The sequence below is a fragment of the Oryzias melastigma genome, linkage group LG15 (assembly GCF_002922805.2).
Source record: "Oryzias melastigma strain HK-1 linkage group LG15, ASM292280v2, whole genome shotgun sequence".
Lineage (NCBI taxonomy): Eukaryota > Metazoa > Chordata > Actinopteri > Beloniformes > Adrianichthyidae > Oryzias > Oryzias melastigma.
The window spans coordinates 23,431,917-23,457,025 of NC_050526.1; the positions used below are offsets into that span (position 1 = coordinate 23,431,917).

At 35.5% G+C, this 25,109-nt stretch overlaps 2 protein-coding genes across 4 annotated transcripts in view; one reads left to right on the forward strand and one right to left on the reverse strand.

Moving 5' to 3' along the window:
• Nucleotides 1-24,943, forward strand: part of mcph1 (microcephalin 1) — a 25,707-nt gene extending 764 nt beyond the window's left edge. The window contains exons 4-15 of one of the 3 annotated variants that reach the window (XR_002921989.2): nucleotides 14-132; nucleotides 985-1,069; nucleotides 1,409-1,520; nucleotides 1,593-1,724; nucleotides 1,818-1,898; nucleotides 2,909-3,988; nucleotides 5,240-5,355; nucleotides 7,880-7,917; nucleotides 8,017-8,187; nucleotides 8,268-8,345; nucleotides 23,753-23,990; nucleotides 24,081-24,943. Coding sequence is in view for 2 of the 3 variants with exons in the window: in XM_024297618.2 (XP_024153386.1) it covers nucleotides 14-132; nucleotides 985-1,069; nucleotides 1,409-1,520; nucleotides 1,593-1,724; nucleotides 1,818-1,898; nucleotides 2,909-3,988; nucleotides 5,240-5,355; nucleotides 7,880-7,917; nucleotides 8,017-8,179; nucleotides 8,268-8,345; nucleotides 23,753-23,990; nucleotides 24,081-24,133 (2,295 nt within the window). In the remaining variant the exon portion in view is untranslated. Of the gene's footprint in view, nucleotides 1-13; nucleotides 133-984; nucleotides 1,070-1,408; nucleotides 1,521-1,592; nucleotides 1,725-1,817; nucleotides 1,899-2,908; nucleotides 3,989-5,239; nucleotides 5,356-5,990; nucleotides 6,144-7,879; nucleotides 7,918-8,016; nucleotides 8,188-8,267; nucleotides 8,346-23,752; nucleotides 23,991-24,080 lie in introns of those variants that run through there. The other 2 variants (XM_024297618.2, XM_024297619.2) reach the window with 2 other exon arrangements.
• Nucleotides 8,695-21,958, reverse strand: angpt2a (angiopoietin 2a). The gene is made up of 9 exons (XM_024297620.2): nucleotides 20,336-21,958; nucleotides 16,882-17,037; nucleotides 15,554-15,675; nucleotides 14,153-14,391; nucleotides 13,021-13,148; nucleotides 12,471-12,572; nucleotides 11,837-12,003; nucleotides 11,245-11,375; nucleotides 8,695-9,482 (listed from the first exon to the last, which is right to left on the reverse strand). The coding sequence occupies exons 1-9, from the start codon at nucleotides 20,588-20,590 to the stop codon at nucleotides 9,310-9,312; spliced, it is 1,473 nt and encodes a 490-aa protein (XP_024153388.1). The 5' UTR covers nucleotides 20,591-21,958; the 3' UTR covers nucleotides 8,695-9,309.
• Nucleotides 24,944-25,109: the final 166 nt, after the last annotated feature.

The following is a 25,109-nucleotide window of genomic DNA, read 5'->3' on the forward strand; positions in this document are numbered from 1 at the left end:
CTCCCCTCCAAAGGTGGCACAGAGATTCAGTAAACAGGTCACTCATGTAGTGTTCAACTGTGGACATCCAGCTACATGGAGAAAAGCTAAGAAAAGTGATGTGCATCTAGTTTCCGCTTTGTGGATAAACAGGTAAAGGGATTTTTGTGTGTGTAACTTTAAGAACTTGAACTGCTTTATTACAAAGTTATTATTTACTGGTTATTTTTTTTCTGAACAATTCAATTCATATAATAATTTATGGCTGCTGATACAATTCGTCCTTGATATTAGTTCATTTTGAACAATTCGATTCATTGCCACCAAAATTCAGCCAGTGAGAATCAGAGATGAATACTTGGGTGCTGAACAGTGCAGGTGAAATTTTCCAGATCTTGGTATTTCATTCAAGATAATCAAGTTTAAATAAAAATATGTTAGCAAACATCTGCTGTGATGGCACTTAGTTGTTTTTAACGTTATAGTTAGATAAATCTACCGTGCCTAAATCCAAATGTTATTTTCCAGTTTTGATTATATCTTATTTATTTGATGTGCCGGCAGACAGCTAGCCTCTGCGGGGTGTGGGGGCTGCCAGCTTGGGCTTCCTGAACTTTGTGACATTTTTCTTATTTTCATTGAGATAATAATAAACTCCCCCCCTTTTTTTCTCTGGGGTTAATGCTGGATTGCTTCAAACTCAGTCACAGAGTCACAGAAACACAGCGGAAGCGGCTGTCATCCAGACACAGTCCAAGTGAGATAGAGGCCCCAGGCGATGGGGAAATAGTGTATTTGAATAATCTCATAAACCAGATGTACAGACGTGATGACCGTTGTTTTTTAATAAAACTATTCACAATAAGTAAACCTGATCTCCTATTATAGCCCTCTCAACTTCCACACATTGTAAGTGACATATACACAGACACCGCTTCATGTCAGGCTTAAAACATTGGCTGGTAGCTCCTCCCACACACGGCATTTTGATCATATATTTTTCAGGTGTTTTGATGAAGGAACACGTGTGGATGAGGGGTTATTTCCAGCTTCAAATGATGAGAGCAACCCTGTGATAAAGAACAGAAGAGTGAGTTTATTATATTTTGATGTTAAAGTTTAATGAAGCACAACCATGTCTTTTGAAATTATTAATTCATTTTTACAACAATGTATGTTTCTACAGTGTAAATGTAGGTATATTATTTCACATCAGGTCTAGATGTTTTAATATTGATTGATGGATGCTTTTGTAAAGATAGAATTGTAAGTAAAAACGGACTGTTTTTTTTTTCTTATTGCTGAAATATGTATTTGATCTCGCAATCCTAAATTGTATTGCTAGATCAATCAAGTCAGTACTAGTAGTTTCAAACTTGTCCTTTTTTTTCTAAACAGTTTTTTTTAATTCTCTTCCTCTTTCATGTAGCATCGTTGCATGTTACCAAAGAATTCCCCTGAGAGGAAAACTGAAAATGACTGGCGGAAAAAGAAAAAACTAAACAAGATGTTGAAAGATTTACCTTCAAAAGAACCCCAAGGTAATATTTTTAATAGAAATGTTTTTAAACATTGGATGCAATGTGCTGTTTAATTCTTGTTTTTAATCCCAGTTGCAGATTTATCACCCATTATTATTGATCAAGAGAATGGAATAATTTACAGTCCCTCCATGAAAAGGGCAGATTACATGGCACAGCGCTTGAAGGACATGAAGGACAAACTGGAAGACCTGTCGTTAACAGGTAGAATTATTTGACTTATTAGGACCAAAATTAAACAAGTTAGGAAATGGAGTTTAATAATTTAAAATTTATTGAAATATCACTTCTTTTCAGCTTCACAAACTGGTGAATCCTGCTCACCTACAGGGATTAAACCTGCTCTTGGAATGTCACCATCTGTCCTCAAGTTTAAGTGTAAGAACTCTGGCAATAATAGTTTTCTTAACCCTTGAACTACCCTACTAAAACAATCAGTAGCAAAAACAATCATCTGGTTATTGTTATACATCTAAATGTGCTCAACCTTTTGGTTGAGCAGAAAATGAAAGGGTAAATACATTTTAGATAACCCTTCCTTCTCATGTCAGATATTTAAATTACAACTTTTTATAGGCAAGTCTGTAACTTTAGTCTTTGTGTATGTTCTATTAAAAAATATACATTTCATGTTTATACTAGTGGTATCAATCTATTAAAAAAATAATCACACTTTTGTGTTGGAAGTATGAACTGACGTAAAGCAAAAGATTGTTAGCGTTAGTGTAAGTAAATATTAACACATTAACTTTCTTTGATTAATCCCGTCCGTTAACGCATCAATGTTGACAGTCCTAATTTACACTATTTCTCTTTCAGAGTAGAGAAAACAATTTTAAACTTTTAAAATATGCCCCAAATAATTTTAACTAAAAAAATCTGTCTGTTCGTGTGCAATGTCTGTCGTAGAATTAACAAATAGCCATCAGAACCTTTATTACAACCAGTCTGCTCCGCCTTCATCACACATAGCTGACTCTGGCTCTGTCACAAATGGAAGGCTACACCTCTGTCTCAAACAGCTGGAGTTATAAATAGCTGACACTTCATCTCAGTTACATATAGCTAGCTCTGCCTCGTCACACATAGGTGGCTCAGCTTCCATCATATATAGCTATTACTGCTTCTTTATCTTTATCTTTCGGGGTCATGGGGCTGCCAGAGCCTAACCTGGCTACTTATAGTTGAAAGCAGGGCCACAACCACACACCCATACACACTCGCACTCACACTTAGGGACAATTTTGTGTTACCAATTTCCCTATGAGGCACGTTTTTGGACTGTGGAAGGAAGCCTTTCCTTACAATCCCCACTAAACAGACAAAAATGAACTCTGGTTACAACTTTTTAACTATTTTGATGTCTCTTTTTTTCTTTTCATTGACAGTAGACGACGATCCACATGATGATTCCTGTGTTTCTGTCTCTTCACCTGGATGTTTGTCTGATGAAGAGGGAATATCACACTCTGAAACTAAAGACTTTGGTCATTCTATCAGCCCTCTGTCATCACCCTGTCAAGATGTTCCTAAACGGATTTCACGTTTACGTAACTTTCCCCGCTTTGACCTCGACATGGATGAAGAAGGGAATAAAAGTGTTGATCCTGAAATAGATAAAGATGCAAATGAAAACAAGACAAAGACGACAGAGAAGGCGCAGTCTAAACTTGTTTCAGAAAGCCCTCCCCAGGACAGATCTGATGATTCCAAGGGTTCCGATGGAGTTCAAAAGCTGCCACCTATAAAATCAACTCGCCTTCCCCCTAACAAATTTGAAGTTGGAAATAAAAAACAATTAGTTAAATCCTGCACTAAAGCATCATCTAATATTTATTCAGGTGCTGTGAAGTCTTCAAGACGCCATTCAGCATCAGTGCTTTCACTTGACTCTAAACCCAAAATGTCAAAGGAAACATCAGTGGTCAAAAAGACTGATAAAAAAACACCCAAACAATCCAGATCATTAGTATGTTCCCTCATAAAACCTTTTACTCTGTCGAGTGAATGTGAAAGCGTTACATCTGGCCCAACTGATGGAGACAGTGACGTGTTTGAGGATTATTTTTCTCCTGCCAACCACAGAAAGTCCGTATTTCCCGATCTGCCCCAAGACTTAAATATTCAGATACCTTTTGAGCTGAGCCCTCTTCCAATCAAGAGAAAGCAAAGAAGTGAGAACCACAGTTCTGACACCAAGGGTAAAAAAAAGCGGAAATTAGAGGAAAATTCTTGTGGCAAACATCTTGAGCAGCAGAGTAATGAAAGCTATGAGTCCTGGCCTTTCAGAGCATCTGACAGCCCTCAGATGACAAAAAAGCAAAGCACCAGGAAAGACGAAGACGATGCTACTGACAACCAGAAACCAGCAACCTCAACAGGACAGCCATCACTGCAAGCTAAAGATCTTACAGGCGAAGAACAACCGAAGAAGTCTGATTTCCCAGTTCTTTATTCAAATCCAGAAAGTGAGTAATATAGATTTTAGATAATGCAGGAAATGCAAAATGCATTGATTTCAACTGGATTTCCTTTTCTGACCTTTTTCTTTATTAATTCAACCAAATTATGCTGTTGGAACTGTAAACAGTATTTTTGAACTTTTATTGAAGTGTTTGAAAAGCATCAGTGGTTTTTAAAGAATGAGCTGCATAAAATCTGGAGTTTTATATCACCGGGCTATGAATTTGTTCAAAATAGTTTAATGCAAAAGTTTGAACCTAAATAAACCTTAATGAGTTTTAAAAAAATTGTTTATATAATGATTCACAGCTTATAACTGTTTTTTTTTATTTTATTCAAAATTTGACATAAAAGAGATTCATAAAGTTCTTGAATTAAATGTAAAACTATGTAAATGGTAAAGCAAGTTGTACAGTTTGTGTACAAAATTAAATATTTTGGAGATGGATCAGTGTTGACAGGAGATAGGTGTAAATCTTTTTATGTATTTGGTTGTCTGTGACACAAAAAAATGCATTAAAAGGTCCAGTGTGAAAACATCTGCATTCCTCTGCATTTACCTTAAAATATGTGTTTGAGAATGTGTGTTCACTATAACACAAATCATAAAAGATTTGGGTTGTCATCCAGGCTTTCATATGTTTTATTTTGTATCTAGGTTTAGGTGTTCATAACTTAAATCTATACATTTATTTTAAGATCCAGTTCAGTGCTACTCTTCACTGGGAAGAAAATTGAAGATTTAAGTATCATTAAGTAAATGTCATTATTACTAAAACAATAGTAACGATCTCTTAAAAATAGGGGTACCGTATTAACTTATTTTTAATGGTTACCATTCCAAATCTTTCCTTTTGCTTAATACAAGAGCGAAATCTTAAATTTATAGACAATTATCAATTTTGTAATTTTTCAATTTTGGTTTATGGTTGATTTTTTTCCTTTAATTCAATCTAGTGTATTCTGCTTGATGCGTTATTCATCAAAGTTGTCAGGAAAGATGAAGCACTCTTTTTTTGGAGTGGGATTTTAAGAGATTACAGACCAAGTCAAAATTTATTAAATAGTCTATAATTTCCTCTAGTAGCCTGCTACCCTGTACCATGTTCTCCTGTCACATCAAATCAATTCATTGAGAAATTAAATGTAAATTAAGTAGAAATGTTCACACTTGTCAAATGCCACCAGCTGTGCAATCGCTCCAGTGACATGACACCACCCCACCCTATTTTAAATTGTGTTGTTCTCCAACGTAGGTGGAGGGGATGAATGCACGGGTGCAGCTGGTTTCAAAGAGATCCCCCCTGAAGCTGAAGAAAATCTCAATAAGCAAGACGGCTCGAGTCTTCAGACAATGGTTAACAAAGCAAAGGTAAGATGATCATTGTTTGGCTGATTTGCACACTTAGGACTCAGTTTGATTTATTTTTATTACAAATATTTTTAGTTTTATCTGTAGTGTTCTCGTGGTGTAGTGACTGATAATTAATTAAAGTAGATTTAATGAGCCAAATGACAATCAGGTGTGACCAAAGCAGGTGTCCAACTTGAGTTTACTCACAACCCAGATAGACGTTTCAAAGAGTTCCATAGAAGTTTTGATGTTTAAGGAAAATACGTTTCTGAAAAACAAATCCTGAGTGTTGGAGTTCACAGGTTATGTACAAACGCAGGAAATTCTGAAGCATTGTTTCCCTCCAGGAGTTACTATAAAAGCAAGGTGTGAGATAGTCCAAAGGGTTGAGGTCACACCAACTTCTAAGGAGCTGGACGTCTGTTCAACTGTGGCTTACATTAATACGGAGGCCCCATTGTGTAAATGCTCAACAATATTGTAATACATAACAGGGCTTCTGGTCAATGTTGGAATGATCAAATTGTTTCCAGTCGACCCAGTTCTTGTTGATCATTATTTAGTAATCCTGTGTTGTTGACTTCAACTTCTCTATTTTTGATAAGGCAACAATAAAAGTTGTCTGAGCATGACACGCTGTTGGTTTTTTTCAGCTTTTTGAGGTTGCCAGCATAACGAAAACAGAGCTGCAGGTGCATTTCACAGGCAAGGAAGTTGCTCTGCCGTCACAGAGCCAAAACACAGGAAACTCTCAGGACCAGACGTAAACTCACGCACCGAGATGCATCCAATGCCTACAGCTATGTGAGGCCGTGACCCTGTCAAAGGAAATACTTAAACAAGGAATTTCATAAACACAGCTGTCATATTTACTTCCTTTATCATTAAGCTTTTATTTTTATTGTTTTGTCATACTTACATTTTTAGTCTTAGCGCTGATGTTTCTGTACTTGTAGACATCATTTAAGTAAATGTAGCTTCAGTTGAACAAAATCCTGTTCTGTTGAAGTCCAGAGTTCATCCAGTCTCAAACAAAATGGCAAAACTTGAACAAAATTGTGAAGAAGAATAGATCGAAAGGTCCTCCTTTCTTCACATGGCTTTTTCAATAGGATTTTTTATGCAAAGCTACAACTTTAAGAATAAATAAAAAAAAAAAAAATGAAAAGTTGATTTTGCCAAATTTTTCCTCTCCAGTAGAAATATCATCTAAAAACTAAATAACTTGATCATGTGTTTTTGGGCTAAAAATGTTGCATCATTGACATACAAAAATTCAATACACATTTCTGTTTTGTTTTACACCTATATAATGATGCTTGTCCATTAGGAATTAAGTATGGAGGTATTATATTTTTTTGGGTGTCTGCAATATGACTTTTTTCTTTTACTAGAGCACTTTTTTGATTCTTTTTAATTTAGCAAGCAAACTGTAAAATAAATAAACAAAATGGCCCTTTTTAAAAAAAATATTTATTTTCAGTGAGGTGGTTGGATTTTAAAACTTGTCATTGAAAATAATTTACTTAAATTGATTGCAACACGATTTATAGAACTATAAGTTTCCCCAGAGGCTCCATGTTGATGTTTCTTTAGAGGAATTTTTTGAAAAACTCTTTACACGTTTTTTAAAGAAGCTTTTTCTCTGATATTTTTTCCTAGATTTGTAAAAACACATGAGATAATGACACTGATCCCTTCAAAAAATGTTAAATTGACAATTCTTTCACTAATTAATGCAGTAATAACACCAACTCGATCCATTTTCAGGGGTTAAGTGATATTTGACAAGAGCAGGTGTGGGCTGTGGACTGTTTTGGCACTTTAACTTTCAGCAGGCCTTAACCTCAGGTTTCCAGCTGGGAGAGCAGATACTGGCGTGGCAGGAAAAGAGCTTGGTGGTCCTGTTTGTAACTGTTGCTGAGGTGTTTGTGTTGATGATGGCTTTCTGTCCGCATGCCAAAGTATGTGGCTGCACAAGCGCGAGCCTTTCAAATGGAAATTAAGAGAACATTCTGTTCTAAACATGTTCCTTTATATAGCACCATGTATATATTTCTAACAAAAGAATCCCTGTTAATAATGCAGGAAAGATCTAATAATTTAGATGACAAAATAAAAGCATTTCAATTTGAAAATGTTTTATTTATACATCAAATTCATGATTATGTTGCAAAGTACTTTTTCCCTTTTTAGACAAAAAAAGTCTTAGTTTTTGATGAAAAAGCAAAATGGCAATATTTTAAAATGAAAATGTGATAATTTTATGGAAAATTTCATGCTATCTTCACCAAGTTTTTTTTTTAAAGGTTTTACTCTATTGACTTTTTGGTGATAAAACTCAACAACACTATTTTTGCTGTAACAATCTTGCATTTTTATTTGAGTTTTACTGGTTAGAGTGTGAAGGATGTTTTTTAAAAAAAAAATTAAGTTTAAAACTTTTAGTCATTCAAGAGTTGTTTAATACATTGTGCTTCCTGTTGAAACTGTCACAATTCTTGGTTTAAATGGAAGTTTTTTCTGTTTATCTTTGTTTCAGGTTATGAGAACACTGGTCATGACAAGTATGCCAACTGAGTAAGTTCTGCGTTTTCCTTCTTCTGTATCACCACTTTGAAGCATTGAACAAGGATTCATGCATCATTGCTTTGTTGCTTCCTTGTGTCCTGCTTGTAGGAAGCAGAGTACGGTGGTTCAAGTGGTGAAAACACTGGGTGGTTTTTTAATTGTCGACCAGGTGTGTGAAAGCACCACTCATGTTGTGTCTGGGGGACACAGGCGGACCCTCAACATCCTGCTGGGCATTGCACGGGGCTGCTGGATCCTCTCTTTTGAATGGGTACTGAGGTTGTTAAGACTGAAAAATATACATATATATATATTTTTTTTCTTATAAAAGCACCGATTACATTTGTTTTATTGAACAGATTCTATGGTGTTTGGAGCAAAGGCAGTGGATTCCAGAGGAACCGTATGAACTTTCAGATCAGTTTCCTGCAGCACAAGTAAGTTCAATCAATGAAGCTGTGCCATATTCCTAGTAACTGCAACAAAAAATATCTAAAAGAAAATAAAGATTCAGACTTTTGGGGGATTATTGATTGTATTACCACTTCTCCAGAGATCACTAACCATAAAATTATTTATTTTTTATTTTCTCCATGCATTTCGATTATCAAAATGATAAAGAATTGCATAAACCAGCTGGATATCAAGTCAAGATCACATTGAAAAATAACTTTTTTTTCCTGCCGGGTGAGATAACAAGGAAAAAAACAAACGAACAATGAAAATATTTTGAGATTAGTATATTTTGTCATAATCTCCTGGAGAGAATGAAAACAAAAAACAAACTTATTGCATTTTGACTTTATTGAGTTTATAGTGGATGTAACTGCACAAAAAGCTTGCTTAAATGTTGTAAATATTGTAGTGATATGCCACTTTTAGGAAAAAAATATTTCTGTTTTAGAAAAAGACACAAAAAGCATCACAATCTAAATGGAAAACATGTTGCTGCGTTTGAGCTAGAGCAGCAGAACAAAACTATATCAGACTCTCAATATAAATGAAAAATATCTTTCTATAATAAAATTAAATATCTACATATAAATTAAACAAAAACTCGACATATATTATCAAAAGCAAAACTGTTATTTCTGCGTTTTTACATGTATAAATACATTTTTAGAACAAAAGATAATTAGTTTGGGACATATTTTTCTGTGCACTTTGTACCATAGTCTTTTTACAAATAGACAGAATCCTAAATTCATGGTAGTTGTGAATTTGGACTTTCATTGCAATGTCCCTGCAGTTTTATTTCAGAATTTTCTGCACATAAATATGGACAAAAATATTTAATTTATAAACACAATGATTTTTTTTTTCTATAAATCCCCCCAAGCTTTTCTTTATTTTTGGTGAGCAGCATTTTCTTTTCCACTTTCTTCTGAACGTGCTCTGCTTTTAAAGTGAGCTTTTAAAGTCTGCTGGTCTCATCATTATCGCTGTGGACTTCAGCGAGTAGCCCGAGCCTCTCCAGTAGTACCATTTGATTCCATTGAAGCGGTTGGCGTTCTGGCCTCGTTGGTAATACATGCCATTTAAATTGGAGGGACCGCAAGCATCAAACCACCAGCCTAAAAGAAAAGGAAAAAAAAGTTTTATTTATTTTTTTAATATTTATTGGTAGAAAAAAATATTGTTATGAATCATATTTTTACAATAGATCTGTGTACCCCTGACAACACTCTGTACCCTTTACTTGATCAAGGAACAAATGGCTTACCAGAAATAAATGTGATAAATGGGATAGTTTTTCTATTATTATGCTATGTTCATATGGTGTTCACACTGGACAGGCAGGGAGGGTCTTCTTCTTCTTTTTCTACTGTTTACTAATGCATGTCCACCAATTACACTTGGAAGAATCTTGGTGGGAAATGTCAAAGCAGTGCAAATCTGGTGAACCTTGCTTCGGGCTTTTTCTTTCACAGCTCTATTCTGACATATGAAAGATCTGGTGTCAAATAATTCCATCAGTGCACAAACTGCAATTATTAATTTTTCCTCCAAGATCTTTTTTTAAACAACAATTCCTTGAATTAAAAAGAACACCATCTATATGTCCCTACTAAATCTGAGTCCCTGATTGGTCAAAGTTTGACCCGGTTTCAACATGTGTTCAATAGATTTTGTACTTGGAGCCCGACAACGGTCTTAAAAATGTGCATAATTACACAAGCATTTTGAACGCAGAAGCCCGAAACTTCTATTTATGTGCATTTAGAGACTTTTCATTTAAAGTAGTCGCTTAATCACATGTTGACGGGGGTATGGAGGGATTTTTGTGCCACCGTATTGCAGGAAAATGTCACAGTTTTGGGATAAAAAATTTCTAAACTGCAAACAAAATGTAAAGTTTCAAGAATAAAACTTCATAATTTGTAAAAATTAAATTGTTAAATATTTGCTATCAAAAACTTATTTTTGGATTCAAAAACGTTTGTTTTTTTTAGTTTCAAAAACATTTGTTTTCAAAAATATTTTTGCGTTTGCAACACCAAAGTTAGATAATAACCTCTCAAAAACCTCAAAGATGGGGCGAAAGCAAGATGAGCGACAACGCATCTGAAATCTTTTGAGTTGCAAAAGCAAAAATATTTTTTTAAAGCAAAAAAAAAATTTAACGTAATATTTAATACTTTTCATCTCAAAACTGACTCTTGTTTGCAATATGGTGGCACAAAAATCACCTCATGTGAAGGCGGTGTGAATCCAATTTGATAGAAAATGGTCATATGTGCCATCTCCCATAATGCAACTCAACAGCTGAGAGTGAATTCAGTGGTTAATTAGACTAAAAGTTTTTGTTTATTTTTTCCTATCTAACTGTCAGGTATTTTCATAGCTGTAAAAAATTATACATTTTATTTTTAAAATGGCCCAAGTCCACTCAGAAACCATAGTGTGGCTTGCAGAGACAGACCTGTCATGGGAAAAGGTTTGGCGTTACCGTTTTCATCCTTTCAAGCACTCTTGGCAGACACCTACATAAACATCGACAGACGTCTGGGTGGAGAGTCACTTTCAAGGGAAAGCAGAGGTGGACTTTTTCACTTCAACTGGGGAGAAGGAAATGCTCTGTTCCCAGGCTATTAATGTCAGCCATTGTCGCTGCTGAATTCCCTAATGGCCAGATATGTGATTAACTCTGATTTAATTGTGTGGTTTGACACAGCAGCAGAGGTATGACGGCCCTGACGATGCCCTTGAACATTTTTCGGGCAAGTGCCAAGATTTGTTTTTCCACAACATGTGCTTACAGCAAACAAAGAAACTTCTTACTTTTCTTGGTAGTTACTGAGAATCAAAAGCTTTTCGTATATACGAGTTTCTTACCTCCTGTTGTCAGTTGTGAACATTTGCAAACACATTTGTCATTGTCTGCATCCTTTGTGCTAAAATCACTTCCTGGCTGCCCGATGCTGCTTATTTTGCCTGCAGTTCCACTGTAGCCTTTAAGGTGTATCCTGTAGAGGAGAAAAGAAAAAATGAAGGAAGAGGAGGAGGAAACCTGTGATTGCTGTTCTTCAAAAGGCAGAATTCAACTTCCTTTAGAGTTGGCGTTACTAAATTGATTTCAGTATAAGTTATAGCTTCATTCTGCTGTTTTTTTTTTTTTCTTCGTTATTCAGGAAATATCCTCGTTAAACCAATTGCTTCTGGAAATGAATCCAGTGAGGTCATTCTTTTTGCAATCACAATAAGTCATATTTATTTGATTTTCAGCCTATGGTTGCTTAAATTATTCGTTTTGCTTATTTATTTACAAGGCTTTTGAAATCATCCAACGGTCATACTCTGCAGAGCTGCTTGTTTGATGAAAAAATTCAGAGGAATCAACTTTTTTGCTCCAAACCAATACAGAAAGTGAAAAAAAATGTAAATCTTAGGGGAGTTTCCATTTGATTACTTGCAGGGCTCAACTTACCTGTAGTTTTGTGCTTCGGTGCCAAGAGAAAACTGGTCGTATTGTGAGAAAGCAGAATTGTCTTCCCAGTCACTCAGTTCAATCCTCAGCTTGTAAGCCCGTTGGCTTGTCAATCTAGAGACAAACTCATTTCCCAGCCAAAATTCACCTGAAGGCTCTCCAAATCCCTGCGAATACACACAAAAATTAAGTTAACACTTTTTGTAAACTCCGCTGGCAGACCTTTAAAGGTGCTTTTGAATAAATTAAAAAGTGGAACATCAAAGAACATTCTGTACTTGTTTTTTTAAAAACGGATATTTTTTCACCCAAAGAGCAAAGTGTTTGATAGGGACACACAAGATACTTTTAAATCGACTCTCTTCAAAAAGAAGTAGCCTTTATTATGTCATGCATTTACTAAAAGCCTTGTTCTGTTGGGCTTTTTTGTGGAGTCTGTTCACCGACTTGATCCTGACCACTTTGATTTTCCTTTTTGACTTTTCAAGTGTTGTTTCAGTGTAGGTGTTGCTTTAATCACCATGTCCTGAAAACAGGGGGTTTTCCAACAAAACCTGGTCACTGCATTTAGGATAAAAACAGTAGCCTTGGTTATTTTTTACTTTGGGAAGAATTTCTTCTTGGGTGCCTTTACCTTTTTGTACTCTTCCCACGTACGATGAAAGTCAACTTGGCCATCAAAGCGCTTTTGTAGGACTGTCCATCCACCCCCTTCTGTTTCCATATCACAGAAAGCCTTCAAGCACAACATTTTTTATTTAATTCATGATTATGTCATGTTAAAAAGACAGAATGTCACATCATAAGATAAAAATTTCTTTTTGTTTTTAGCCGAATCCAACTTGTTTCAGGGCAAAGTATCAGAAATCAGGTCTCAGTAGCTGAATAGTTTCTTAGGCGACTGCAGTTTGAGCTCAAGTATGTTTGTCATTAAAGGTTGGGAACATTTCATTAAAGCACCTTGCCTTGTAGTAATACATTTTTACATTAATGCAGTGTAAAAAGTGTTAATGCAGGGGCATGCAGTGTTTAATTTACAAAAAAAGAATTAGTTATGTGTATATCCCTCACACTCATGCCACTCATGCTGAGTGAATCTTAATGAACCAGTGAGCAGACTATTTTTTCTTCTTTTCTTTTTACAGGTCAATTGTTAGGAGTTGGAAGTAATCAGTCAGGCTTACCTTTACTTCCATGGTTGTGTTGGGTATCGTGAGAGTATAGACGCCGCTGTGGGTGTTTCCTGATGTGTAGACGGCAGCACAGTCCATGTAGAAAGTAGGAGTGTCCTGCATCATCACAGTTTTGGGGACTGCAGAAGAAATAAGCCCTGTTATAGTGAAATTACACAATTATGGAGCATTTAGATGGCATTGTAAAATTAGATGATGAAAAGTTTAAATTAGTTTGATGTAAGTGAAGCAATTTAAATGAGATCTCTGTTGAAGTACTTGTTTTATGTTGACATTTTATATGATTAGGAATGGAAAGCAATCAGTTGGAGCTTATGAAATCTTTGGCTTGTTTATGGCTCATGATAGAAATAGTGAGCAAATCTTTATATATTGTCAACCAAACTTGCTTTTTTGCAGCAATACATTTAGTAACACGAGTTTTGTAGCCAGTTGGTAATTTAATAAATGTGAAAACCAGCTTAATTTGACGTAATAGTGGATTATAGTGGATCTACATACCAAATACAATATTTTTCAAACATTTTTTCATCTACTCCTGATTCACAACAATTTGAATAACAAAATATAATTTCAACCTAAATTTCCTTTGTATATGTCCTCCATTATCAGAAAAATGCCACTAGAACATGTTTAAAACACAATTTTCATCAGCGTAGATCTTAAATAGCTTCTAAGGTGTCAAATCTGCTGGGAAGTTGCAATAAAAAATTGAGTTTTATGGTAATTTGTCTAAAAATAAAGTTGTTTTTTAAATGGAACCTCTTTTTCCTCTAATATAAACTGGGTAGATGATTGTCAATGACTGAAAATGATATATTTTGAAGGATAATTTTCTGATGTTCCGATAATATGTGGCAATTATCTGTCATCCCAGCGTGAGTGTCAACTCGGGGGTTACAATGTGGAGCTGCGTGTTCTATTTCTGGGTACTTCTTGTTTTTCTTACGGTCCAGAGACATCACGTTCTGTGAATTTGTGAATCTAAATGCACAAACAGTAATGGGGGTGCAGGTGACACATTGAAAATGCTCTGCTGCTTCACCCTGTGACATGTAGGGCACATCTTTTGAGTGCGAGAATGGGGAATGAAAGCAAGGACGGACACAGTGCGGGCGCTCACCTTGAGCAGATCCAGCAGACAGCGTGTATATGAGGGCGTTCACCGTGTCCAGCAACTCCTGCTGCTGCTGATGAAGGACGGAGTTGTTTGTAGAGACTTTCAGCAGCTGCTGCTCCAGCTCACCAATGATTCGTGTCTGCCTCAGTATTAAAGTCTGGAGCTGCTCTCTTTCTTCTTGTAGAGCCTTGAGCTCCACCTGGCTCTGCTTCTCCATCTCTTGCACTTTCTTCTCTAAAAGACTGCAGAGAGGCACCAGCACAAGTTTCATTATTTTTGTTGGGAGTAGTGAAGAGTGCAAAGAGAGTAGAGTGGATTTGATGAAAGAGTGGTAGCAAAAGTCAAGCAAAAAATGTTGAAAGAGGTAGAAAGGAGCTATTTTGTTGTTTAGAGCAGTATTTTTCAACCTTTTTTGGAGCCAAGGTACACTTTTTCCTTGACAAAAATTCTGCAGCACACCAGCATCCAAATATGTAAAACAGGAGATTCTCTGTAGTCTGTATTGAGGTACAGTCCCTCCCCAATCTCGCGACAATTTTTTTTAATAATTCAGGCAGAACAGCCGGAAGTTGCGGCTGTTTTTTCTAAATGTTGTGATAAAAGTTACGATAGTTTTCAATAATAATTTTCAACTAAATTAGTTTAAATTTGCTCAAGTTGTTAATTTTCCCTTTAAGAATGTATTAATACCTTTATTCATATGCAATTTTATGTGACCTTTAAAAAAAACAGTAATATATTCTTTACGAAGAGTGATTTATATATAGGTATGTATATATTTCTTTAAAGATTTGTGCCAGAGCAAGTATAATTTTTGAACAATTATATGATCACAACATGCCTATTTTTTACACACAAAAAAAACACACATTAAATTCATGTTTATGTTCAATTGCGAACATTTTGAAATTTGTTATTTTTTATTTTGTCTTCATACAAAATGTAACTTTAATAAAACTGACGCTGATGTTTGACAAACTCACGTCTTTGAGATTCATTATTTGTTCACTTTTTCTACGGTCTAACACCAGATCCTGCAGGAAGCTAAATCGCTAAACACAAACTTTAGCTGTTATTTTTGTTGGAACTGTGAGACTTTATGAGCTACGTGGTAACATAAAAGCGAGGATGTTAACAACTTTTGATTGGTCAGACTGATGACATGATTAAGCCTCCAAGAATGATTGGCGGAGACAGTTGGAGGAGCGAAACTTTTCTAAAAAACAGCTAGCTGTGGCTAAATTGTGGGACCATTATTCTTATCAAAAAAGTCTTTATTGGAATCAAAGCACACAGTAAAAAAGAACTGATAGACAGAGGGAAAAAATCTGATCTGCTGGGAAGATTTGTGAACATTCAAAGAGGAAGTACTTGCTTTTTTCCCTTTTCTTATCTGATCCTCACCTGTTTTTGTCATTTAGTTTGTTGATCTCATTTGTTTGGACAATGAGTTGTTTTTCCAACTTGTTGGTTGACAATGAATTTTCAAGAAGTTGACGCTCCAGACGTGTCGTGTGATGAATTACCTGAAGCCAAAAGAAAACGAGGTGAAGCAGTTTGAATTATCGTCAGGAATTTCAAGACAACCTCCAAACTATTTACCTCTGCACACAATATGAACTGTTTCTCAGAAATTGAATATATATTATTGTAACAAGGGGTGCAACAATTCACTTACCCCACAATTCAGTTCAAACCTCAACTTTTGGGTCCTGGTTTTGTTTTAGTTTGATATATGACGAGTAGAAAAACTAAAAATTCTGAAAATCATTTTTTTCCTTTTTAATTTTTTTTTAATAGGCAATTAATAATGAAGAAAATCCTTTTAGGTGGCTTATACTACGGCTAATATACAGTTAATATTTGTTTGACTCTTTCAACATAAACCTTCTAGTATGCAGTCGGGATGCAATGATTCACTTTCTCCACAATTGAGTTTATTGGTGTAACATTCGGTTCGGTTTTAAACTGAGAATTATGGCATCTTTAATTTTAACAGATTAATGATTTAATGCAAAAATACCAAAATTACTATTTATTTTCAGTGGTCTTCCCCCTACTAACAACTTTATACAATTTAGATTTCTTATTTCACTAAATAAAATTTGAATGTGCTTTAAAATTGTCAGCATAGTTGGTGGAGTTCAAACAACAAGCCATGTTTTCAGGACTGGGCTGAACAAAAACCCATTTTTAAAAGGAAAATCATCATGGAAAATAAAAAAAACACATTTTATTACAGCAGACATACCTGAAAGTGTGGAAACTTCTGTAACCCCCTCATTTTCACGGACAGATGTACACGTATTGAACTGCGGTTGGGGACCTTGCCACTAATTTCCCAGTTCAAAAGGAACTGAACTCAGCAAAAAGCAGGTTGTTTACATGGATTCTAGCTTTATGTCTCCAATTCAGCTGTTGATGTCTTTGAACAGACGGATGTCTGATTGTGACAAACTGATAGACTGTTTCTCTGGGAATACAAGAGTGTGCTAATAACAGGAAATGCTGTGCAGTTGGCTCACATAAGGTCATTGACGTGTTAGCCACAATAATAACTGACGCATTCACCCTGTTTTCCCCCCATTGCTTATTTTTTTAAACACTTTGAAACGATATTATTTGTCAGGGCTTCTCCAAAAAAAATCGGACAGGAAGAAGGTACAATTGGCCGTGATGTTCTCTTTGCCTGCTTTTTCTATGTTCGGAAAAAGCAGAACATGCAGCCTCACCTGTGCCTCCACGTTTGTGAGCTTCCTTGTTTGCTCAGCAGTTTGACTCAGCAGGTTCGCCCCAATTTCAATCATTGTCGCTGTGTGGTTGTGAACAGCAGCTTGTTGGAAATAGAGGATGTCTTGCTTCATGCTGTCTTGAATGTAGTTCTCCAACTGGGGCAGAAAAGAAGGAAATTTCTCTTTAGACATCCAGTGCAAAGAATGGAAATAAAAAAAATCAGGGATGATTGAGGGAAAAGTGCAGAAATGTTATATTTACTATTAATGTGCATTTATACCTACTTGAACAAACCTACAGCACATTCCTGTGAAGTTATGATGGATACAGTTTGGGGTTTTGGGACTCAAACTTATTTATTTGCTTTGTTGATGACGGAATGTTTTCTAGGAAGTTAATATGATGGATGTGGATGGAAGGTTTCTGTTCTGCACTGTATGTTCAGTCACTTTCAATGAAAAAAAATTACGTTTTAAGCCAATTTCGTTTCTAAAATGAAGTTAGTGCCATTAGTCATCATACACCTGGGTGTGTGAAATTTATTCTCTGCATTTGACCATCCCTGGGGGGGCAGTAAGTTGCAAAAACAGCTGTTCTTGGCAGCTATTTGGTGGTTTAAACCCCCCAAATCCAACCCTTCATTGCTGAGAGTCGAGCAGGTTCCCATTGTTAAGAGTCTTTGGTATGACTCGTTGTGGATTTGAACTCACGACCTTCCAGTGTCAGGGCAGACACTAATGCACAAGGCTATTGAGTTATTTTTTAAAGAAATATACTGCAACAAATCTAAAGTAGTTTTTAGAAAAATAGCATTAAACTATTTTTGATTTAAATAGACCGCAATGTAAAAAAAGACAAATGTGTTTCAGATACATTTTGTTTTACTTAAATGATTGAGCTAGTTGTAGTGATTAGCTTATGTTGAGATATTTTGCCTCATAATTGACTTATATTTGGTCATTTTTTTTGTCTTCTTGCTGTAAATATTAAACATGCACTTTTTGACAGTTTTTCAGATTTTAACCTTTCTTATGTTTCAAAAACACCACAGAGTCAAGCAGTTCATGGTTTAAAGAAATACTCCGTAAATGAAAATTGTGTTGTTTTTTTTTTTGTTTAACCCCTTGTGGCATTTTGCTGACAATGGAGAACAAAATGAAGCTTAAATTTGCATTTCTGTATATTTCTTTATGCAAATTGTTAACAATAAAATTCTGTTTGAAAAAGATTTTATATTGTGACATCGCAAATACGCCGGGCGGGCCACAGGCTCCCTGCTTTATTCTATTTTATAGGGTTCACTTGTTGATGACTAGAACTATTAACATTTTTGTTTTCCTCGTCTAAGCTCCTATCTAGATTAAAACTGTACAGCTGGATAGTTCCAATATTGCTCGCCACTTTTGTTGCTATGTTAACTTTAGGCTGGGGGCTGTAAGCTAGCGGGAGACCTTGTAAACATAGAGTTCTCAGCAACAGGGAGGGTAACGGGGTATGGGGTTGCTCTTTTCCGACGGTTCCACACTCAATTCGTAGGTGAATTCGTAATGAGATGCCGCTCTGCATAAACTATGTTCTACATAACATTTTTTTGTAATTTTGGATAAAAACTGCATAATCATAATTATAAGACTAATGAAAATGCTTTAAAAACGTCTCATAGGGTGATCAAAGTGGGACTTTAAAGTATCTTTTTTGTTTGGAAATTTAAAAAAAAGTTTTGTTTATATTAATACATTTATGCCATAATCATGATGCAATTATTTCTCTTAACTCAAACAATTTAAAGTTGTCAGCTGGTCTTCCCCATTCTGAAAAGTGTTCTTCCACCTTACAGAACGGCTGAATTTAGACCCAGACTAATCATTAAGTTATTTCCTGCATGGTGTTCCTGAGTGGCAATCAGGTCACACGACTCGTAAACAGGATGGAAGTGTTGAGTGAGGAGTTACATCCTTCGTGACAATCGGACTTGTGCACAACTGGAAACCAGCGTCAGCTGAATGCCTTTGTCATCTCCTACTTTGAGCGATCGCCTTTTGATTGTTTTTACTCATCTGTCAGTAAGGCAATCCCACACGGCAGTAGTATCATCTCTGATAAAAGAGAAGCAATTAGCATCGACACGGACTTCCTCTCTTGTTTTTTTTAAGTTTATGTCTTCGGATGCACACAGATTTATGGGACATCGTCATTTCAATTTGTTGGCCGGATGTCTCATTGACAGTTGGTGATCTAATCAGTTGTTTACCTCAAAAGCGTCAGTAAGTAATGACGGATTTCCCTCTTCATTTGAAAGGTGAAGTTTTTTTGACTACCACCGGCTAATGAAACAAACATCTTAAAAAATAATATGATTTAGATGATGCTTGTTATTTAATTCCCTTTTTTGGTTCTGGTTTCTGGTTTGTGACTATTGTAAACTTCTCCAATGAGCCGGTTCTTGTTATTGATCTGTTAAGCAATCAAATATTTGGTTATGTCCAGCTGACGATGATAAAGCGATGTGGTTTTATTGATCCTCATATTTTTAGTGATCATAACTTGGACATCTGGCTCTGTTATTCAGTTAATTCAGGGGTATTTTTGGGAAGACATTTTTTAAAGCTCCTACTTTAGTCACACTCTTATAAGGTGCAACTTTCTCTAAATAGATTTAGAACAAAAATTAGTGCAGAAACATTTCTATAAAAGAGTCTAGCCACAAATTTAGAGCTAATTCAGTTTTTTGTTTTGCTTTGTTTAATGTGACGAATTTGCATGAGTTGATACATGTGCTGCTGAGTCTTAGTTTGGATCAACATCGTCTTTAAGAGATGTTTGTCCTCAATGGAGCAGGTCAGAAGTGTTGAGGTTTAAATTAAGGAAAGATATGCTTTAGTGGTATCACAAATCAATGATTACTCTTTGAAAATAGTAAATTCACCAATTATTATAATTTTTTTACACTATTTGAAGTTTTATTTCAACAAATTTATGACAGTTATACTTGGTTAGACAAGAATGTTTAATAGATAAATGTGTTTTGCAATTTATACTCAATCCATTATATCAACAAATTGTTATATAATAGAGATTAGCTAAATTCCTTTTAATTATTCAATAATGGACCAAGTTATATCTGCCTTGACAAATGGCTCAAATCTGACTGTTAATGTTTAAAACTGCATAAACCAGATTTATTTCTAATCAAGTTCCCTTTCTAATTCCAAAACTAAAGGTAGCATACCTTTTAAAAATGACTAAAAGCAACAATAACTTGTAATAATTGAGATTTTCCTGTATAGTTGGCTTATTTCCTTCGATTTCTGAGAATAAAATCAAATAAAGGTTTTGTACTTTAAATCTTGTAGATGTAACTAAAAAAAAAAAAAAATACTGTGGATGTTGATTGTCAGCTAATAACCTGAATTATGACATTTCTGATTAGTCCAGAGTGTGATGAATCTGTACCTTCAGCAGCCACTGTGTGTTGTTCTCCATGCTCATCTCCAGCTGCTCCAGCCTCTGAGCAGACTCCTCTGTGGGTCCATCCTTCTGCACAGCGTAGTTGTAGTCACTCTGACTCTGGCAGTTTTCTTGCTCAGGCAGTAGAAATGTGTAGCTGCATGGTCCGTTTTGGATCTGATATTGTCTCTTGCTAACACCCCCGTGTCCCACGTCCAGACCAAGGAAAAAGCCCAGCAGCAGTAAGTCCACGTTCAGCATTTTCACAGCAGAGCCTTTTTTCCCCTAAAGTTGGAACTAATTCAGATCTAATCCCTTGGATTTTTGGAGCTTCTTTGATCTTTTTCTCTGTGATTGGTTGTCTCTTCCCTGCAGCATTCAAGTGTAAACTCTCTTGAAGTCCTTCAGATTCCTTTTATTACCTCTCATTGGTAGGAGGAGGGTAAGCCATCAGGAATTTGAGGTAGTGTGTGTCCTCAGGTTACTGTTGCCAGTCTGCATCTGCTAACCTTTCATCAAGCCCCCAACCACTTTCCAAAGTGGCTTAAACTCTCTAACTAACTGTGGGTCTAAACCACTCCCACCCTTCAGTTTGGCCAGTGAAAGAGCAGAGAAGTGGAGGTCCCTCTCAAGACTCTAAACAACACACAGGAGCAGATGCACAAACTACACATCCTCCACTATATCCTCTTCAACACCCACATGTTGTTTTCAGCTCTGAATGAATGGCAACTCAGGATGCCGCTGTCTACTTTGAGTACACTCTTTGATAGTAACGGCGTCCATCCCATTCATTAAAAACTGCTTCCTGGTGTAGAACAAACAAACTGACATGAAACACTTTACTTCTTTGTTTAAATAAGGAGCCGCACATCCAGCTGCATTTTTTATGAATATGTTGGAAATCACATTTTTGAAAAAAAAAACATAAAAAACAACTAATTTCTATTTCCCTTAGGCACAATTAAAATATCATACTTGGTCATAATTACATAAAATTAACTGGAAACAGCCACCAAACAATATCTAATCGTGCACCCCCAAAAACTCCCTCAAAATATTAATTTTCCCCTATGATTATTAATTAAATTTAACCTTTAGAAGAACACATTAGCTTCCTTTCCCTGTCACCTCCAACATATATAATCTGACAGGAAAACCTCAGACTGGCTCCCGGCAGAATCAAAGGAAATGAGCTGATGTAATCAATCGGAAATGCATCATATTTAGGGCACATTAGCAAAGAGGAAGGACTGGTCATCATTGCCAAAACATGAAATCCTACAGGTGTTGAGGCTGAATTACTGAAGTTGTATAATCTCCATTCATTTGTGTTTTTTAGTGTTACTGGTGTTAGAGGAATGCACAGGAACAGTGATTCATTTAGACAGAAAGCACCTCCAGGGGCCCTTCATTCATTTATGTTGGCACCAGGCCGCATCCTATTCAAACCACACAGCAGACGGTTTCCTCATGTTTTCATCGCATGCAACATCTGCTGAACTGACGAGCACACTGTATGTCACTATAGGGGAATGTCACAATTATTACTTTTTTTTAATTCAAGGCTGCACAGTCTGTCTGCATTCTGACTTGTGGCTAGCATGATTAATGTAACAGTATGGCGGGAGGGGAATTGATTAATTTACTGGAGCAGGAATGGGAGATGATATATGGGAATGTTTATAGTGTTCATTCTAACAAGGTGTCAGAAACAAGGGGAGAATGGCGTTGCCAAGGAGACGTGGAAACTAAACTAGTGCTCACTGGGATGATGGATCTTTGCATTTTAACAAACATTATCATATCTTTTACACGGCAGTCGAGGCATTTGTAAATATTTACTAATTAAGAAGAAAATCACTTTTATGCTAATTAAACAATAATTTTTAAATGAAAGAAGAATTGATCCAGTTTTCAAACGTGTGCGTAGGGTTGTTTGCTGTACTGTACTCTAAGAATAGCGAAAATTTTAGATTTAAAGACAGAAGACAAACATGTCTTTAGTATTTCTACTTAGAAATGTAAGATTGTACACTATCAGTTGGTTAATTATTGTCTTGTGATTTTCTACATTTTGTTTAACATCTTAAAGATTTAAAGAGGTTTAAGTGTTAAAAAAAGAACAAAAAAACTTGGCATCCTAAGTGTTGAAAAACAGTCTTTAAATCAAGGTGAGTCTCCAGCTCCTACTGTTGCTGTTCTATCAAAGCTCCTGTAGCCATCTTCAGGATGGTTGCAGTATTTCAGGTATGAGGCTGTCAATAAAAGGTCAAATTTATGACTTTATTTATAAAGGGAGCCTCGCTTTCTGAAATGTTCTCACTTAATACAAAAATTTTTAAAATATTTGCAAAAAAAAAATCTTAGAACTGAAATGTCAGAATATGTGCCAAAATTGTCACGTTCTCCTCTGTGTAAATACCTTCGCCTCAGATATAATGCATGTTGTGTTCATGCATTATTAATTCAGTTGTCTTTTTTATATGTTTTACCTTAATATTATTTGTACAATTGTTTTAAGGTGTTTTATGTGATGGACTGCAGGTGGAAATGAGCTTCAGAGCTTTAATTTGATGCAAAGAATTTATTTCATTATTATTACAGCTATTATTGTTAGTAGTAGTAGTAGTAATAGAAACCAATATAATATAACTATATTATTATACTATAATAAGATTTTAAGCACTAAAAGAAGATGATCAGAATGCACGTTTTCCCTTGATAAATGAAAACAATTTGATTGTAGTCTAGGAACAAAAGTTAAAAAGAAAATATTTATTTTCTATAAGATACATTTTGAGTTTTATTCATGCTTCAGTTAAAGTCTCACTCCGATCATCTTTTGATCCATTTTCAAACCATTTTCGGTGGCCTTTTAACTCTAATTGTCATTTTTAGCCTAAATGAAAAAACTTGTTTAGTTTTTAGCACATAGTTTCTGTAGAGCAGCAGTAGTTCATTAGCAATTTGCCTCCAAGTTGTGGGCAGAACCACTGGTGTGGAGCAACTCCGCCCCCTTTCCCTCCTCGTTGAAGAGAGCTCGACATAAGGAGCTTGTGGCTCACCCAACAAATGTTCTATGTCACAGATAAGTTTTTTCCAACAGCATTTTTTTTCTTCTGCTCTTGATTCACAACGATTTGAATAAAAATACTCAGAAAAGCCAATTTGAACTTGATTTTCTTTATACATGTCCTTGATCATGACAAAAAATTGCCATGAGAACATTTTAAAAACAGAATTTTAATCAAAGTAAGTCTTTAAATCAAAAGAGTGAACCTATGTTGGATAAGCAGTGGGTGTCTGCTTGACTGACACAACTTTTTTTATCTGTATTCTTATGTTCAAAGATAAATATTGGACAAAAAGCATCATCTTGGTGTAACTGTTGGTCCTTATTTTTATTTTTTTTTTCTTTAGATTTGTCGCCTCCAGAGGCATCTTTCTGCTGGAGAGCACCAACAGGACCTGTTCCAAGACCAGCCAGCCATGTTTGTATCCCAGCACTCCCAGCCACCCCCCCAGAGTCTGGTGGAGCTGATTCAGCTGTGTGGGGGGGCAGTTTGCAAAACTGTGCGACAGGCTGGCATCTGCATAGGGAAGTACAGCGGCCGGAGACCAGAAGGAAACAGGATTTTGTCTGAGCAGTGGATTCTTGGTAAGGGGGATTCTTGTTCATCTTTGTAAAAGTTTGTCGAACTTCTAATATATATATTTTTTTACTCTTTTTTTTCAATTTTGTTTTCAGACAGCATCACTAATCTGAAGGTATTGCCATTTGAGGATTACGACTTGGAGTAAGAGCTGGTGATCAATTTTTCTGTGCTGCACAGTGATATATTATACAGTATATTTTCTACAGAATGTTGATTTTCATCTGTAAAATAAATCAGATTTTTTATTGATGTATATGAAAGTTTCGCAAAAGAAACTGTCTAAGATTCTGTTGGTTGGGTGTTAACTGTATTCATGTCTCTAACAAATGGTAGAAACCACTACTGTGAATTTTCCATTTTATTTCTGAAAATGTGATTTGTTGTCTTGAGCCAGTGGGACGCCGCCTCCTTATAGAGTGATGTTTATTATTAAATACTTTTTATTGTACCACTGATGTAATTTTTCTCCATTAAACTTTGTCAAAGAACCCAAGATCAACTGTTGAGTTTTCACATGTTCCAAGTCTCAAAAAAACTTTTTTTTTGTTTACTGTGAAAGAAAGTTATAAAAATGTTTCTCTTTATGTCGATGATTTTTTATTTTATTTTGCTCATTTAAATGTTTTGTTTTTAAGAGTCTTTTGGACCACATGGCTTGTTTTTCCAACACCATTCAGTTCACTGTGAAAGTACAGAATTTACCATCCCTGTACGTGTATTTAATTTTTAAATGTCTAAAATCAGGTTTTGGACCTAAAGGCATCAAATTCAAATGTCAGAAAATGTATTTACTTTTTATTTTTCCTATTTTCTTTTTTTTGGGGGGGGGTTGATGCAAAAGGTAAATGTACATGGAATCAGAGGTTTGTTGTCCGGTCGATTCTGACTTATAAACTGTTGTGTGATGACAATGTGATGAAATCATAGAACCATATATTAAAAATATATAAACTAATTTTTTGCATTGATTTTCTAGAATAATTGATAGTCGTTTAGTATGTTCTTACTGTATAACATTTAAATTAGGAAAAACAAAAAAAACAGGGTTTCACACACAAGTAAGGGTCCTTTTTCAGTCTTGAGCACCACATCACTGTACAAAAAAAAGTATTTTTTTATTT

Bases quoted from the DNA above. Each gene is read 5' to 3' on its own strand.
- angpt2a (XM_024297620.2), bottom strand. From the start codon at position 20,590: ATGCTGAACGTGGACTTACTGCTGCTGGGCTTTTTCCTTGGTCTGGAC. The intron at 15,676-16,881 runs GTGAGGCTGCAT...TTTTGGCTTCAG, and splicing joins TCACAAACGTGGAGGCACAG to GTAATTCATCACACGACACG. The intron at 9,483-11,244 runs GTAAGAAACTCG...CTTTTCTTTTAG, and splicing joins TTCACAACTGACAACAGGAG to GCTGGTGGTTTGATGCTTGC.